The sequence below is a fragment of the Pygocentrus nattereri genome, chromosome 14 (genome assembly GCF_015220715.1).
Source record: "Pygocentrus nattereri isolate fPygNat1 chromosome 14, fPygNat1.pri, whole genome shotgun sequence".
NCBI lineage: Eukaryota > Metazoa > Chordata > Actinopteri > Characiformes > Serrasalmidae > Pygocentrus > Pygocentrus nattereri.
In genome coordinates, this window is record NC_051224.1 from 15,855,614 (window position 1) to 15,872,927 (window position 17,314).

The following is a 17,314-nucleotide window of genomic DNA, read 5'->3' on the forward strand; positions in this document are numbered from 1 at the left end:
ATGTGTAAGTTTCATGTATTTTTTTCATTTGAAATATATTCACAGAAAGTACACATTCTGGAAAATGCCACTTAAATACAAAAAATACAGTGCATTTAGTTTAATTTAGTGCATCTTTGTTTCTGCCATTAAAAATAAACTAGCTATGTCTACAGTACAGTGTAAGAAGTTGTCTTTCTCTAGATGATGTACTTATGCACTGCATTATAACTTATGCACTGTTGTAACTCTAAAAACACAGTAAAAGCTTTTTTTATTTGAGAACGCTGTTTAAAATCTTTCAGTGCACTTCATGAGGTTTTGCTAAATGAAGCATAGAAAATGGCACAAGTCAAAGTAAACAAGAACAGAAAAGAAAATTTACTGATATGCTTTAAGAATGAATGTAAAGAGTTCAAGACATAAGCCTCAGATAAAGAGTCTTCACTGAGAACGGTGGCAAAGACAGACTTTGGCTTTCATGAATTTCAGAAACAACAAATAAAGGCAGGTATTCTATGTCTGTTTCAAACTAATGGTTGTTGCACGTAACAGGTATGTTGCTTAAACCATTTAGGTCACATGTAGACATTTATACTAATTAGTGCTGGCTAGTGTGTCAGACTAGTGCAGTGACTTTAAGTGGCAAGTAAGATAGCAATACAAAATGTTTTGCTTAAGTTTTTGTACACAGTAGTGGTACTTTAGCTTTAAAATCCCTCACCCCAGATATCACTAATTGTTATTCCTTGCCTGTAGAACTTCCTCCTTAACTTTGAGAGATGTATTAAAGGAGATATGACATTTAGTCTTTTCATCCCGGCTCAGAGCCGATACTTCATAATCCTAAGAACTTCTATTAACTTAAATGCTCATTCTTAACTGCTCATTTGAATGAGAGCAGGAAGTGAAAGCAGGAGGAGAGACGTGAAAGAAAACAATGAAGATGCACTGGAGCCAACAGGATTGATGGTGGGAGAAGATGATGTAGTGCTGGCTTTGGGAGGAAAGGAGCCCACTGTAGTATTCAGGAAGCTTGAGAAGCTTGAGGTTTTAGTGAAGACCTGGACATCAGATACACTTGCTGCCCTGGTGCTGTTACTGGAGCTAGTGTTTGTGCTACTGTTGCTGGCGAGGGTCAAAACTGCAGCCTGGACCCATGATTGTCCAATCTTACACATCAGAGGACCTCCTTTATTAGTCTGAGAGTGAGAGAGAAAGATTATGAGCCAGTGTTCCAGACACAGTTTTGCCTACAATGTGGAGACTACACTCAGAAACCTTTTTAGTTTAGCCATAGACTGAAATATGTCTATGAAACAAGCCTTAGGCTGTATTTAGTTTGTTTTTGTTTTACTTGAGTTTCTTTGAGAAGCCAATGTAAAGTCAGCTGTACACTTCACAAGATGAAAGAACTAAGCGAAATTGAACTGCTACCAAACACACTGTAAGTATTCATAAAAAGAGCTGCTAGAAGCCTGCTTTGTGCTGTGGACTAGTCACACTCAGGTGGAGGTCTCAGAATGAATAGCATGGTGATTAGGATTTCTGTTCGGTATGCAGTGCACCCCACACCTTAAAAGATGCCCCCCTTAAAATCCCAGGCCTATTTCATGCTAAAGCTTATTATTCAAGTACAATGTAAGTACAGAGTAAGATTAGCTAACATCTGCTCTGTGAAGCAACGTTTCAGCACCTAAGTAGCCTATTGCTATTAGCATTTTGTATTAAAATAAGGCCAATACATTTGATAACACTAAGGATTAAAAAAAGGGCTTTGTGAACAATTTCTTTGAAATTTTATTGTAGTAAAAGAACAAAATGGACTTTCAGAAGGATTTCAAAGTACATTAATATACAGACCTGTTCTAAGGGCATGACTCCAGTGCAGATGCTGCTGCTAGATGAAGATGCATTGCCACAGTCCAGTATAGTAGTGTTAAACTGCTGAAGAATCTGCTCAACTAGAAGGAGAAGGAAAACGAATGAAAACAAATATGAGGAAGAAGACCAAGGCAAAAAGATTCATCAAATTTAATTAACCAAATGTCTCGCAACTCAGATTTGGCCTTAAATCGTAAACATTACATGTATGACTTTAGCCATAAGCTTTGCTGCAATGCCATTCTCTTGGAGGTCTCAGTGGCAGCTTCAAATATCAAGCCTTTCATTATAGGAAAAAACCTTCAGTCTAAAGGACAGAAGAAAGCGCGACATGTAGTAAATGCAATGTTTAAGTATAAGTCAAAACTGTTTGAAATGGTTGGGTAACATGTTATTTGAACAGCAAGTATTCTAGCTGAAGTTTTTAAGTAATTCAGCTGAAATTTTAGTACAGTGGTCTCCAACCCTGGTTCTGGAGAGCTACCTTCCTGCAGAGTTTAGTTCCAACTTGAATTCAATAAGCTGCCCCGCATCTTATTTAACTCTAATAAATCTGATCCAGCCAGTGTGCTCTGCAGGAAGTAGCTCTACAGGACCAGGGTTGGAGACCACTGTTTAACTATATTACAGATCACATTGCTTCTACTGGCAATCACAGAAGATAACTATTATAGTTGCTATACAAATTACAGGCTGACCTACTGCTTTGAGTTGTTTAGCTTCTTTCATTGATACACTGACTTTACTGTATGTAGTGCTTCAGGCCTGTCATTCAGACTGAAGGTTTTCTCTTAAAAAGCTCCTTAACTGAAGCTGACAGGTTTTAGTAGGGGTTTATCTTAGTAAAGTGGAATGGTTTCCAATGTAGCAATGTAGCGTGTTATAATGAATTTAGGGTTGCCAAGCAAGGTAACAGCCAAAGAGTATCCCATCAACAGCACCCTGGATTTGAATGGTTTGGTCAATTTATACAGACGTGGTTCAGCAAATCAGATTTTATAGTACACAAAAATAAACATACCTCCTCCTCCTGAACCCCAGCCAGCTGCCCAGCATTGAGTGTTGACAGGGAAGCTGTTGTCCCCCAGGTCCACACATATGGGCTGAATGTAGTTTGTGAGTGTTGGCTTGCGAGACAACTGCAGTACTGCTATGTTGTTCACTGTACCAGTGCTCAGTGAGATTTTAGTCACATTGACAGAAACCTCATTGGCGTTGAAGCCGTTCTGTTTGAGCCGACCCAGAATTACAGTCCAGTCAGAAGCATTGGTGGAGCTGTGAGTTAAGCAAAATATCAAATCTTACAATTAGCATTGATGTGTGTTAATTTTGTTTTGATTCCTGACTCAATTTTTCTATTTGATGTTGATAATTTTGTCTTTTTTACCTTGAGAAGCAATCAGCAGCGCTCAAGACAAACTGCTCAGCTACCAGTGTTCCTCCACAGACATGAGTACCATTACGTTGCAGGCTGGCCATCCACGGCCACACACCAGCAGATGCCAAAGAATTGCCGCTTCCTGTAATGGTATTCAGCGTGGTACTGCCACATACCGCAGCTGGAGGAAGAGAGGAAATAAAGAATAATTAATGATTAATTTTCCACAACAGTGTGCCTTCAACTGTTCCCCTTGCCTGATAATAAAGTTCTGGTCACAAAAGGCTTCTGCAGGCACAGTCCACAGCAAATGTATGACCCCAATTCTAAAAAAGTTGGGATGCTGTGTAAAATGTGAATAAATGTAAATAAAAACAGAATGCAACGATGTGCAAATCTCATAGATCCACATTTCATACACAATAAAACATAGAACACATATCAATGTTGAAAATGAGACATTTTACCATATTATGAAAAACAATAACTCATTTAGAACTTGATGGTAGTAATGCAATGCAAAAAAGTTGGGACAAGGACAACAAAAGGCTGGAAAAGTAAGTGGTCCTAATAAGAAGCAGCTGGAGGAACCATTTGCAACTAATTCACATTGGGTATTAAAAAATAGAGAGGCAGAGTCTTTCAGAAGCAAAGATGAGCAGAGGTTCACCAATCTGTGAAAAACTGTGTCTAAAACTTTTGGAACAATTTTAGAAAAATGTTTCTTGATGTAAAATTTTGAAGACTTTGGATATCCCACCATCTACAGTACATACCATCATCTAAAGATTCAGAGAATCTGGGGGAATCCCCGTATGCAAGGGACAAGGCTGATGGTAAATATTGCATGCTTGTGATCTTCAGGCCCTCAGGTAGTACTGCACTGAAAACAGGCATGATTCTATACTGGAAATCATTACATGGGCACAGAAACATTTCCAGAAATCACTGTCTATGAACATAGTTCACCATGAAATCCACAAATGCAAGTTAAAGCTGTATTATGCAAAGAAGAAGCCGTATGTTAACACGATCCAGAAACACCACCATCTTCTCTGGGCCAAAGCTCATTTAAAATGGACTAAGGCAAAATGGCAAAACTGTTCTGTGGTCAGATGAATTCAATTTTAAAATTCTTTTTGGAAAAAGCAGATGGCGTGTCCTGTGGACTTAAGAGGAGAGAGACCATTCAACTTGATATCAGTGCACAGTTCAAAAGCCTGCATCTGATTGTATTGGGGTGCATTAGTGCCTATGTCATGAGCAGCTGGAAAGGCACTATCAATGCTGAACAGTATATAAAGCTGTTAGAACAACATATGCTCCCATTCAGATAACGTCTCTTTCAGGGAAGGCCTTTCTTCTCAGAAGAAGAGTTCAGGTGCTGAACTGGCCTACCTGCAGTCCAGATCTTTCACCAATAAAAAAAAAAACACGTGGTCCATCACCAAATGAAAAATCTGGCTAAGAAGACTGTTGAGCAGTTAGAATCCTGCATCAGACAGGTATGGGGCAACGTTCCTCTCCCAAAACTCCAGCAACTGGCCTCCTCACTTCCCAGACTGTTGTTAAAAAAGAGGGTATGCAACACAATGGTAGACATGGCCCTGCCCCAACTTTTTTCAGATACTTTGCTGCCACCAAGTTCTAAATGACTTCATATTTTTCATGGAATGGTAAAATGTCTCACTTTTAACTTCTGATATGTGTTCTATCTTAAATAAAATATGGTTCTATGGGATTTACAAATTGTTACATTTATTTACATTTTATACAGCGTCGCAATTTTTTAGGATTAGGGTTGTAGATAATCTCACGTGAAGCAGTAGTGGAGACAGTGGTGGTTGTAGCAACAGTAGGCAGGCCAGCACAGGACACACTCAGATCTCCATCAGTGCCAGTGGAAGTGAATGTGACAAAGCCTGGCTGGTTGCTGGTGATCTGCTGGTTGATCCAGTCTTGGTACTGAGACACTCTAGTATACACTCCAGGGAAATTTGGCTGAGCACAGCCGATACCAAAGCTCACAATGCCTGCCTGGACCCAAACACCGCTCTGTTTGCTGACCAGTGGTCCTCCAGAGTCTCCCTGTGCAAGACCAATTAGATATCCATGTGTATACAATGAGCACCCTTAAATAGAAAAAGGAACAATACAAGCAGCAATGGAAAAATAGGAAGACATTACCTGACAGGAGTCTTTGCCCCCTGCCAACAATCCAGCACAGACCATGTTGTCAGTGATGGCTCCAACTCCATATAAACAATTACATTTCCTGTTTCCAACAACTGGAATTTGTACTTCCTGCAGGGTCTTTGGAGAAGGGAGACTTACTGAGGAAACACACATTGACAATCATTTTAACTCAGTGAATTTTCATTTCATAGATGTGTGAAAATGTATTTTAATGCTCTAACTGTTTCATATACTATTTATTGCAGGGATAAAAATGACATGTTTAGTTTTACATTTACGGCATTTGGCTGACGCTCTTATCCAGAGCGACTTACAATTGGATCATTTTACACAGGTAGGCCAAGGTGGTGTTAGGAGTCTTGCCCAAGGACTTTTATTGGTATAGTGTAGGGTGTTTTGCCTAGGTGGAGATTGAACCGCAGTCTACAGTATAGAAGGCAGAGGTGTTAACCACTACACTATCCCAACCCCCAACCCCAACAGTTGATTTTTGGAGTGGTAAAAAGTAAACACAAACTTTACAGCAAACTGTTTGTGTTAATGCATGGTTACTTTATATTTGATGAAATTAACAAATAGAAAAGATAAGTTGTAAAGTCTGAGGACTTTATTTTTAAGCCTCAATTGACTCATTAGTACTGGTTACGCAGGTCAAGAATTGCCATCAGGCAATGTCAGCTCACAACAATTCCAGAATGTAATAGTTTTTTGACCCTGTACGTCAAGTCAGCATGTATCTATGTGGTGTTTTTTACAAAGCAGCTATAAAGAAAATCAAGGCCCAAATGAGCATAATATTTTACAATGAATATACAATACCCTCTCCATGGATCACCACCTTATCGTGGTGGAGAGGTTTGTGTGCTTGAAGGACCCTAGGAGCTATGTTGTCTGGAGCAAAAGCTCCTGGTAGGGTCTCCCATGGCAAACTGGTCCTAGGTGACAGGCCAGACAAAGTGTGATCCATAACCACCCCTATGAGGACAACAAAGCAGGACTCGTGTACCCTGCCCGGATCAGGGTTACCGGGGCCCCACCCTGGAGCCAGGCCTGGGGGAGGGGCTCGCCAGCGAGCGTCTGGTGGCCGGGCATTCACTCATGGTGCCCGGCCGGGCCCAGCCCGAAGGAGCTACATGAGTCCCCCCTCCCATCGACCCACCACCGATGGGAGGGGCAGTAGTAGGGGTGCGGTGCATTGTGGATCGGGCAGTGTCCGAAGGCGTGGGCCTTGGCGTTCTGATCCTCGGTTGCTGAAACTGGCTTTTGGAACTTGGAACGTTACCTCACTGGCGGGGAAGGAGCCTGAGTTGGTGCGCGAGGTCGAGAGATACCGGCTAGATATAGTCGGGCTCACCTCAACACACAGCTTGGGCTCTGGGTCCAATCTCCTTGAGAGGGGCTGGACTTTTTTCTTTTCTGGAGTTGCCCATGGTGAGAGGCGGCGGGCAGGTGTGGGCTCTCTCATAGCCCCTCGACTCGGCGCCTGTATGTTGGGGTTTTCCCCGGTGGACGAGAGGGTAGCTTCCCTACGCCTTCGGGTTGGGGAACGGGTCCTGACTGTTGTCTGTGCTTATGCACCGAACAGCAGTTCAGAATACCCAGCCTTCATAGAGTCCTTGGAAGGGGTGCTTGAAAGTGCTCCTCCTGGAGACTCGATTGTCCTACTGGGGGACTTCAACGATCACGTGGGCAACGACAGTAAGACCTGGAGGGGTGTGATTGGGAGGAATGGCCTCTCTGATCTGAACCCGAGTGGTGTTCAGTTTTTGGACTTCTGTGCAAACCACAGTTTGTCCATAACGAACACCATGTTTGAACACAAGGATGTCCATAAGTGCACATGGCACCAGGACACCCTAGGCCGCAGTTCAATGATTGACTTTGTAGTCGTGTCAGCGGACTTGCGGCCATGTGTACTGGACACTCGGGTAAAGAGAGGAGCTGAGCTGTCAACTGATCACCACCTGGTGGTGAGTTGGATCAGGTGGTGGGGGAAGATGCCAGTCAGACCAGGCAAACCCAAACGTATAGTGAGGGTTTGCTGGGAACGTCTGGCAGAAGAACCTGTCAGATTGATCTTCAACTCACACCTCCGTCAGAACTTTGACCAGATATCGGGGGAGGTGGGGGACATTGACTCAGAATGGGCCATGTTCCGCTCCTCCATTGTTGAAGCGGCTGACTGTAGCTGTGGTCGCAAGGTAGTTGGTGCCTGTCGGGGCGGTAATCCTCGAACCCGGTGGTGGACACCCCAGGTGAGAGATGCCGTCAAGCTGAAGAAGGAGTCCTACCGGACATGGTTGGCCTGTAGGACACCAGAGGCAGCTGGCAGGTATCGACAGGCCAAGCGATCTGCGGCTTCAGTCGTTGCCAAGGCAAAAACCCGGGTGTGGGAAGAGTTCGGTGAGGCCTTGGAAACTGACTTTAAGTCGGCTCCGAAAAGATTCTGGCAAACCGTCAGGCGACTCAGAAGGGGAAAGCAGTGTGCCACTAGCACTGTATATAGTGGAGATGGTGTGCTGCTGACTTCGACTGAAGACGTCATTGGGCGGTGGAAGGAATACTTTGAGGACCTTCTCAATCCCACCAACATGTTCTCCAGTGAGGAGGCAGAGTCTGGGGACACGGGAATAGGCTTGTCCATTACTGAGGCCGAAGTCGCTAAGGTAGTTAAAAAGCTCCTTGGCGGCAGGGCTGCAGGGGTGGATGAGATCCGTCCCGAGTTCCTCAAGGCTCTGGATGTTGTGGGGCTGTCTTGGCTGACACGCCTTTTCAACATTGCATGGACATCGGGGGTGGTGCCACTTGATTGGCAGACTGGGGTGGTGGTGCCTCTTTTTAAAAAGGGGGACCGGAGGGTGTGTTCCAACTACAGGGGAATCACACTCCTCAGCCTCCCTGGTAAGGTCTATGCAAGGGTACTGGAGAAGAGAGTCCGGCTTATAGTCGAACCTCGGATTCAGGAGGAGCAGTGCGGGTTCCGCCCTGGTCGTGGAACACTGGACCAACTCTTTACCCTCTCCAGGATTCTCGAGGGTTCATGGGAGTTTGCCCAACCAGTCCACATGTGCTTTGTGGATCTGGAGAAGGCATTCGACTGTGTTCCCCGGGGTATTCTGTGGGAGGTGCTTCGGGAGTACGGGGTACATGGCTCTTTGCTACGAGCCATTCAGGCCCTGTACAAACAAAGCAGGAGCTTGGTTCGCATGGCCGGCAGTAAGTCAGACTTTTTCCCAGTGAGAGTTGGACTCCGTCAGGGCTGCCCTTTGTCACCGATTCTATTCATAATTTTTATGGATAGAATTTCTAGGCGCAGTCAGGGGATGGAGGGTGTCCGGTTTGGTGACCTCAGGGTCACATCGCTGCTGTTTGCAGATGATGTGGTCCTATTGGGGACATCAGGCCGTGAACTTCAGCTTTCACTGGATCGGTTTGCAGCCGAGTGTGAAGCGGCCGGGATGAGGATCAGTACCTCCAAATCCGAGGCCATGGTTCTCACGTGGGAAAGGGTGGAGAGCCCTCTCTGGGTCGGGGATGAGCTCTTGCCTCAAGTGGAGGAGTTTAAGTATCTTGGGGTCTTGTTCACGAGTGATGGTACAAGGGAGCGGGAGATTGACAGGCGGATTGGTGCTGGGTCAGCAGTGATGCGGGCTCTTTACCGGTCTGTTGTGGTAAAGAAAGAGCTGAGCCATAAGGCAAGGCTCTCGATTTACTGGTCGATCTATGTTCCCACCCTCACCTATGGTCATGAGCTTTGGGTAATGACCGAAAGAACGAGATCGCGAATACAAGCGGCTGAAATGAGTTTCCTCCGCAGGGTGGCTGGACTCTCCCTTAGAGATAGGGTGAGAAGTTCGGTCATCCGGGAGGGACTCGGAGTAGAGCCGCTGCTTCTTCACGTCGAGAGGAGCCAGTTGAGGTGGTTCGGGCATCTTGTTAGGATGCCTCCTGGACGCCTCCCTTGGGAGGTGTCACAGGCAAGTCCACCGGGGAGGAGACCCCGGGGAAGACCCAGGACACGCTGGCGTGACTATATCGCCCAGCTGGCCTGGGAGCGCCTCGGAATCCCTCCCAGGGAGCTAGTGGAAGTGGCTGGGGAAAGGGAGGTCTGGGCTTCATTGCTCAGGATGCTGCCCCCGCGACCCGAACCCCGGAGAAGCGGAAGATGATGGATGGATGGATGGATGGAATATACAATACTTAATATAGAAAATAGAAAAGAAAAAAGAAAGCAGCCTTTCACTGGATAGAATTATTTAGATTAACCCATGATAACTAATGACTACTGTTATGTGCCCATGAGTGGAACAAATGAGAAAGATCTTTCAATAGATCTCTAAAAATCAGTCTCTGTTACAGACTAATAACAGTGTAACTGTGTTACAGTTACTGTTATTGTTACTTGGTTTGTGAGGCTTATCAGAGTAATAGAAGAGAAAAAGTTCTATAAAAAAACACTCACTGTTACTGTGGTCTAAGGCATTTGTGAGATACATTTGACATTAAATGTTGCGGCTCCCAAGGTGGTCTGATTTTTGTTGTAAGGACAAAATGTCTCTTCTTAACATTTGGGTTGTGACTCCTGACCTAAACTAGCTTGTAATGCAGAGGGAGCTGGAGTCGAATTTCTCGCTCATCCAGTTGTGTTTTTGTTATGTGCCACCAGAGAATGTCCAGGTGCTGCACTTACCCACTTCCAAGTTCCGCCTTTTACGTTCCGTCAACATTGTTATTAATTAAAATTTAGAAAATCGATTTTTGACATTTATGAAATGATTCAGAATTGTTCACGTCCGCATCGCAATGAGTCTAAGAATCCATTTTCCCCTTACCCCTAGTATTAACTATATATTAGTAAACTTCCACAAACTTGAATTGGGCACGTGCGCATGGTGGTTGGTATAGTGTAGTGGTTAACACCTCTGCCTTCTACACTGTAGAATGGGGTTCAATACCCCAACAAGGCAAGAACCCTACACTATACCAATAAGACTCCTAACACCACTTTGGCCTACCTGTGTAAAATAATCAAATTGTAAGTCACTCTGGATAAGAGCATCTGCCAAATGCCATGAATGCACTGTGTGTGAGTAAGTATACGAAGAACAGCAACTATTTTGAATCAAACATAACAGTGCAAGAATGCTGATTTAGTATCCATACTTGTTTACTGGGATAAGAGTAAGGTGCATGCACTGACCATGCATAAGTGTGAGAGGGTACACAGGATATAGCCTCAATTTGATTCAGTTTGAAAGGGCACACATGAGCTTTAGCTCCCCTGCAAATGCTCATTTCTCACCTCCACTGGCAGTGTTTCCCCAGCCAGTGACCCAGGTCAGAGTGCCATTGAAGAACTTGCTTCCAGCTGCAGCCAGGCAGATAGGTGTAATAAAATTAGTGAAGGTCACGCTAGAGCTCAGCTTCAGCAGGGCAAGGTCGTTATCATGTGTGGATGAACTGTAGTCGGGATGTATGATGAGTTTAGAAACAGATCTGGTCACTACATTTGTGTTACTTCCCTGATTGCTCAGTGACTGGTCACCCAGATACACGGTCACTTGTGAAGCAGTAATGCTGAAAAAAAAGAGGAAAGCCATTCTTATCATCTGATAAATGCTCTTGTCGCAGTATTACAAGCAACTCTTCAGAATTGTTATTCAGTGTGACACCTTGCAAAGCAGTGGGCCGCTGTTAGAACCCAGTTAGAGTTGATGAGGGATCCACCGCAGAAATGGCCACCACTAGTCTGCAGGCTGACTTGCCAAGGCCAAGAACCAGGAGAAGCATCCTGTCCTCCCACTATCTTGGTGTTCAGAGGAGCCACACCACACACTGGCAATAGGAAAAGAGCAGTATTCTAGTCAAGTGGATGACTGAACAGGATGAGGTAACACACAATTCAATGTAGGGAGGGAGACTGACGAAAGAACAACAGCCCCAGTTATATTTCTTACTCAAAGGCCTGAAACATACTTAACACAAGGATGTGAGTGTAGACGCTTAGAGCTATGCAGACAGAGTTTTGCGTCATTATGTTCTATAATATGTCACAATGTCAATTATAACACATCGCATGTGCAAGCTTTACTCTGAGCGTTACAGCAAAGGCCAATATAGTGACAGCCAACCCTGGACAATCAGCCTTGTATTGCCTGTGCGATTTCTCCTAGTCACCTGCCATAGCAGGCAAACAGTTCAACAACTCTCTTGCAAAAATGATTCGCTTGCATAAACATTGGGGTCCAAGAGTCTGAGACTGGTGAAAATGCTTTTATTTTGCATGATTTTCTAATTTAATGCAATTTTTTTCATCATAAATACAATTATCAGCATATCAATTGAAGTGAGGGAAAAGTAGAATCTCTGTATGAAATATTTAAATGATTTGCAGGACTTCTTAGTATTTGGCCTCTGCCTTTGCTTTACTGGCATGTTGCTGCAAGTAGACCTGAGAGTCATCTGAATGCATGCTTCAATAGAAGAGATAAGACTGAAAAAAATGTGTAAATAAATAAAAATACAAAAGTTTTTTATACAAAGGCCTTGGCATATTCAATGGTCCTCATTAGGTCACTCTTCAAGTTTGAGCAAGATTTTTTACTTGTCACAACTTAATTTTTCAAAATTCTACATTTTGTTGTTTATTGCCAACTCTGAATAAAATAAGACAGATTTTGAATGTGGTCTCAGGCTTTTGGACCCAACTGTAGATATGATACATCATTGCTTAATTATTATAGTTGTACAAATGCTGTGTGCATGTTTAGTTGTTGTTGGAATAACAGTAGATCACATCCTGATCACTGATTAGATTAAGTGACCCTTATTAGTCCCACAAATGGGAGATTTCACCACCACATTTAACCCATCCGTGAAGTGAAACACCACATACACTCTAGTGAGCACACACACACTAGGGGGCAGTGAGCACACTTGCCTGGAGCGGTGGGCAGCCCAATCCGCAGCGCCCGGGGAGCAGTTGGGGGTTAGGTGTCTTGCTCAAGGACACCTCAGTCATGTGCTGTCGGCAACCTTCCAGTCACAAGGCTGGATCCCTAACCTCCAGCCCACACCTGCCCACTGTCAGCCTACTGTGAGTTTTAACTGCCACATTTAACTGTGCATTTAAGAATGCGCAATGAGTTTGTACAGAAGAACTGTGTTGGCCAAGTTCTGTCATTTGCATTCACATATGTGCGTTGAGTATATTTCTGGCCTGACTGTCAATGAACGTTTGACTTCATCCTACATCATCTGCAGCTTTCTTTTCTCTTAACCCTCCTATTATGTTACGGGTCAACTTGACCTGTTTCAAAGTTTGAAGATCTAGGAAAAATAGTTAAAAGTATTTTTTCAGCATGAAACTTCTTCTGCTTGCCTTAAATAGGGTAAACAACATATAATATGAAAATGGTTCATCTCACATATTTGTAACCACCCCCTGCATGTTTATATCATATAGATACTGTTTGGGTCAATATGACCCAGCAGTCAAACTGGAGGTAAAAGGGTGTCAAAAATGTCAGAGTATTTCTTTCTTTGCAACTGAGACATATTTCACCCCAATCACACACACACACACACACACACACACACACACACACACACACACACACACACACACACACACACACACAGAGAGAGAGAGAGAGAGAGAGAGAGAGAGAAAGAGAGGTGCAGATGTTATAACTTTTACGGAAACCATTTATGTTCTTGCGGGTAAACTCCACCCACATTCGGTGGACGCTAAACAGGGGAGGGGCAAAATATAAAAGATCCTCTGCATGGGAGTACACCCAACATTACACTCTGTCAAGCAGCCCAGACCTTTACAAAATGAGTAGCTGAAGCAAAAGGATGACAGTCCAGGAGGCTCTGGAAGTCATCATTGATCATGACAGTGAAATAGAGGAGGATGTGTCTGAAGACGAAGACTATCTTGAGCTAAATTCTGATTCTGATGATTCTGATTTTGAACCAGATGAGGGAATTGCTATTCCTATACCTCCAAGCAAGACATTTGTGTCAAAAATGGTGAAATACAGTGGTCTTCATCCCCAAATATGCGTCAGGCAAAACTGTCTGCAGAAAACATAATAAAGACAGTGCCAGGGCCCACTAGGATGGCAGTGAGTCGTGTGACTGACATCAAGTCAGCCTTTGAGCTGGTCATGCCAGATTCAATACAAAAAAATCATTCTGGAAATGACAAATCTAGAAGGGAGGCTGTGTTTTGGGGGAGAAGTGGAAGGAGCTGGACAAAACACATTTAGATGCATATTTGGGGCATATATGCATATTCCTCATCCTGGCGGGGGTCTATAAGTCGAAGGATGAATTGACAGCCGGTCTGTGGGATGCAGAGACAGGCAGGGCTATATTATAGAGCCACAGTGTCTCTGGAGACTTTTCATATTTTCTCCAGAGTAATTTGATTTGATAATCGAGAGACAAGGGCTGATAGATGGGAGAGAGACATGCTGGCAGCTATTAGGACAGTGTGGGACAAGTGGGTAGAGCGAATTCCACTACTCTACAACCCAAGTCCTAATATCACAGTGGATGAAAGGCTGGTGCCAGGTCAGCAGGCCATCTGACGATGTCAAGACAAGCATGACCTGTGTGAAATGTGCAAAATTCATTTGCACAAAGCACAGTGTGATGACATGTCACTCGTGTGCTGTGTAGATGTACAAACACACACACACGTTCATATTGCGCTTGCTTGTTTGTTGTATTGCAATTTTGTTCATTTCTGGTTCATAGTGCATGCATGTAAAACTATTGTGTTTTTTATGTTGGCATTTCAAAAGTAATAAAGTAGTGAAACATTAAAAAAAGTTTGAACATGTATTTTTTTAAAATGAAAAACGAGTGAATTATCCTAATTGAACCATTACCTGTTACAGGTAAAGAACACCATTGCACTAAATATTGGTAGAATAATTAGTAATGGAGTTAGTAATTAAATATTCACACTGCTTGTTAGGATTTTTTTTGTTTTCAGACATCTTTTGGGTAATTAAACATGTACCGGGTCAAATTGACCCGGGAACACCATGGCTGTTCCTGACAAATGAACATAACAGGAGGGTTAACACACTGTTTCAAGATTGGATCACCACAATTCAAGTATGGGAACATGAAGCATCATTTTTTATGACATTTTATTTTATTTTGTTATTCTTTCATAGTTGTTTCAGAATCATTTACAGCTCTGTTCTTTATTCTGGACACATCAAACATTTCTTAATTTTCTTACAGCTTCCTACTAAAAATTATTTCAAAGCTATGAAATTAAACTGGAATTGAATACAACACACATGGTTTAATAGACAATCATTATGCTAGATTATTTAATAAATAAGAAATGACTTACCATTTAACTGTGAGTGGCAACCTGCAAGACAGAGAACAATGTTAATGGTCACTCATTCAGTAACATTCAGGTCAAAAGATCAAGCAGATTAATGAAGGTCAAAGTCAGTGAAGCAATACAGGCTCAATATATTTGGGAAATTATTGTATGTCTGGCTAAAATCACCTGCACATGAAAATACTGTACTGTTGGCTGCAGTTAAAAGATCAGCTATCACACTTGTCGCAGTGGTTTATTTTCCAGCTGTTGTTGGCCGCAGCTACACCATACACAAGAAGAGGTTTCTTTCTCTAACAGCTCGTTCACTACCCTGCTCATGGCTCCTCAAACTTTAAACATAACTTTACCCCTCACTCTTCTATTTTATGGAATAATCAACACATTGTACTTTTTTTTCAAGTATCTTGGGATGGAATTTGTCATACAAGGACACAATAATGTTATTACTTAAATTACTTCATATCAAGGATCAGTGTTGACATCTTTTATCACCAGGTCAAATCTCAAAATTGAAGTTACTGGTCTTATAATTTGAAGATGAATTCATATTAGAAAGTCACTGATACTAACATTAATATTGGTCTAACAAAAATTGACAAAACTGAGCTAAACTTGATGTTGCTGCAGTTTTATGGCTCAGCCCGATTTGGTCAGGCTCTGAAGACAAGACTAATGGTAAACAGTCCAGATGGGAAAAAAAATGAAATCCAATCACCCTTATGACCTGGGAAGGCATAAGTGGGAACTTCCCAGGAACAACTTAAGGCAGCATATTTTTATGTTCCTGTGTTCAGGCTCATGGGAAATGCAGTCCGTATACAGTCAGCATCTTTTACTATAGCAGACTCAGCAGCCTCATGACTGTGAAAGATGCTTAAAAGTGAGGTAAAAAAGCAGACCATCAGTGATAAAGTAAGATGCTACCAGCTTGTTATCTACCGCAGGCTGTAGCCCTCCTCTGGTTGTCAAACACTAGTCATGTCGCCAGTGTGCAAAATACCCCCTGGTGAACACTCAAAGAATCCCTTGCATGATTGAAGCGTTCGTTGCATCACTAAATGGTTTTTCATACTGATGGAGAATGTGCTGTAGGTGGTTCTATTTAGAAGCTTTTAAAAAGGGTTCTATAGAGCATAAAAAGGGTTCTTCTATTGTTTGTATTGTACAGGCTTGACATCATAACAACAGAACTGTTTTTGTTACTATATAGAACCCTTTTCTATTAAATTTCTATATGAAACCATATAAAACACATTCTCCATCAATCTGAAGAATGCTTTAATCACGTGATACATTATACTTTGTACAATAATAAAAATATGTTTTATAGCAACACATAGTGCTTTCTATATTCAACAATAAAACAATTAGATTTCAGTGGGATTTCTGTAAACGTCATTCCCTGTAGTGTATCTTCAAAGAAATGAACAGTATCAAACATCATCCTTAGGCTAGTTTTTTGGCTGTTATGTATATTTAAGAAGATAAAGTCTTATTTGCTTATCTAAATGTAATTTTTTTGGTAAAGTTGTCAGAATATCAGTAATCAGCTTGCAAAGATGAATTGTTTAAAAAAAAGATCCTATTCAAGTGTAGTGTCTCGCCTTAGTTTAACCTGAAACCAGCATTTTAATTAGTCATTAACTGTAAACATGCTGTTCTTTCCCTGTGTGTGTGAACTGGTTATGTGAGCTGTGTTCCCAACCGGTCTGAAATAGACAGTAGGTAAATGAGCAGCAGCACATATAAAACATATGAACAAGCCAAATTAGGAACCTACCTTTGGCTAGGAAGCAGACTACGAGGGCCAAACTCAGCATCAACATCATCGTCACTTAGAATGAAACTGTCTTGGAACATTTCAGACTTTCATACACTTCCTGTGAGACACACCCACACCTCTCTAACTCCGCCCCCCCACACAAACTGCTAGTTTGAGTCTCTCTGTCACTCCTGGTAGAAGAACTGATATCACTGATGTGAAACTTCCTCATATATATAGCAACACATAGTGCTTTCTATATTCAACAATAAAACAATTAGATTTCAGTGGGACTTCTGTAAACGTCATTATATATATATATATATATATATATATATATATATATATATATATATATATATATATATATATATGGATATAAAAGCACAAAACTAAAACAACAGTGACCCACCTGTGTATTGACTCCAAAGGCACCTTTATGTATGATCAAGACACAATTTTTTAATTTCCTCTTTCCTTTATGACCTATTTTAACGTGTCTGTTCTAAATAAGTATCACTATACAAGTAAAAGTGTATTTAATAAACATCCTGGCAGACGTCGGCTCACAGTATTCTTGCTGTCCTTTACCAGCAGAATTCCTAGAAAACGTGCAGTGAAAATAACAGGTAATCAAGTTATTCTTCATTCCACTTTTCTCAGCTGAACCTGTTTGAAGGGAACTTTTCCTCTGCTAAGAAAAACATTTCTTTATTGTCAGCTGGAAGCTCAT

General features: G+C 42.3%; 1 protein-coding gene across 1 annotated transcript; it reads right to left on the reverse strand.

Annotated features, from left to right (window-relative positions):
- On the reverse strand, positions 1-16,648 carry LOC108411047 (transmembrane protease serine 9-like). Its single transcript, XM_017682411.2, has 10 exons — positions 16,600-16,648; positions 14,820-14,840; positions 11,110-11,272; positions 10,740-11,014; positions 5,429-5,574; positions 5,059-5,329; positions 3,251-3,422; positions 2,885-3,138; positions 1,843-1,943; positions 1-1,181 (listed from the first exon to the last, which is right to left on the reverse strand). Exons 1-10 carry the CDS (start codon positions 16,646-16,648, stop codon positions 858-860), a joined length of 1,776 nt encoding a protein of 591 aa, XP_017537900.2. The 3' UTR covers positions 1-857.
- Between the last annotated feature and the right edge of the window lie 666 nt (positions 16,649-17,314).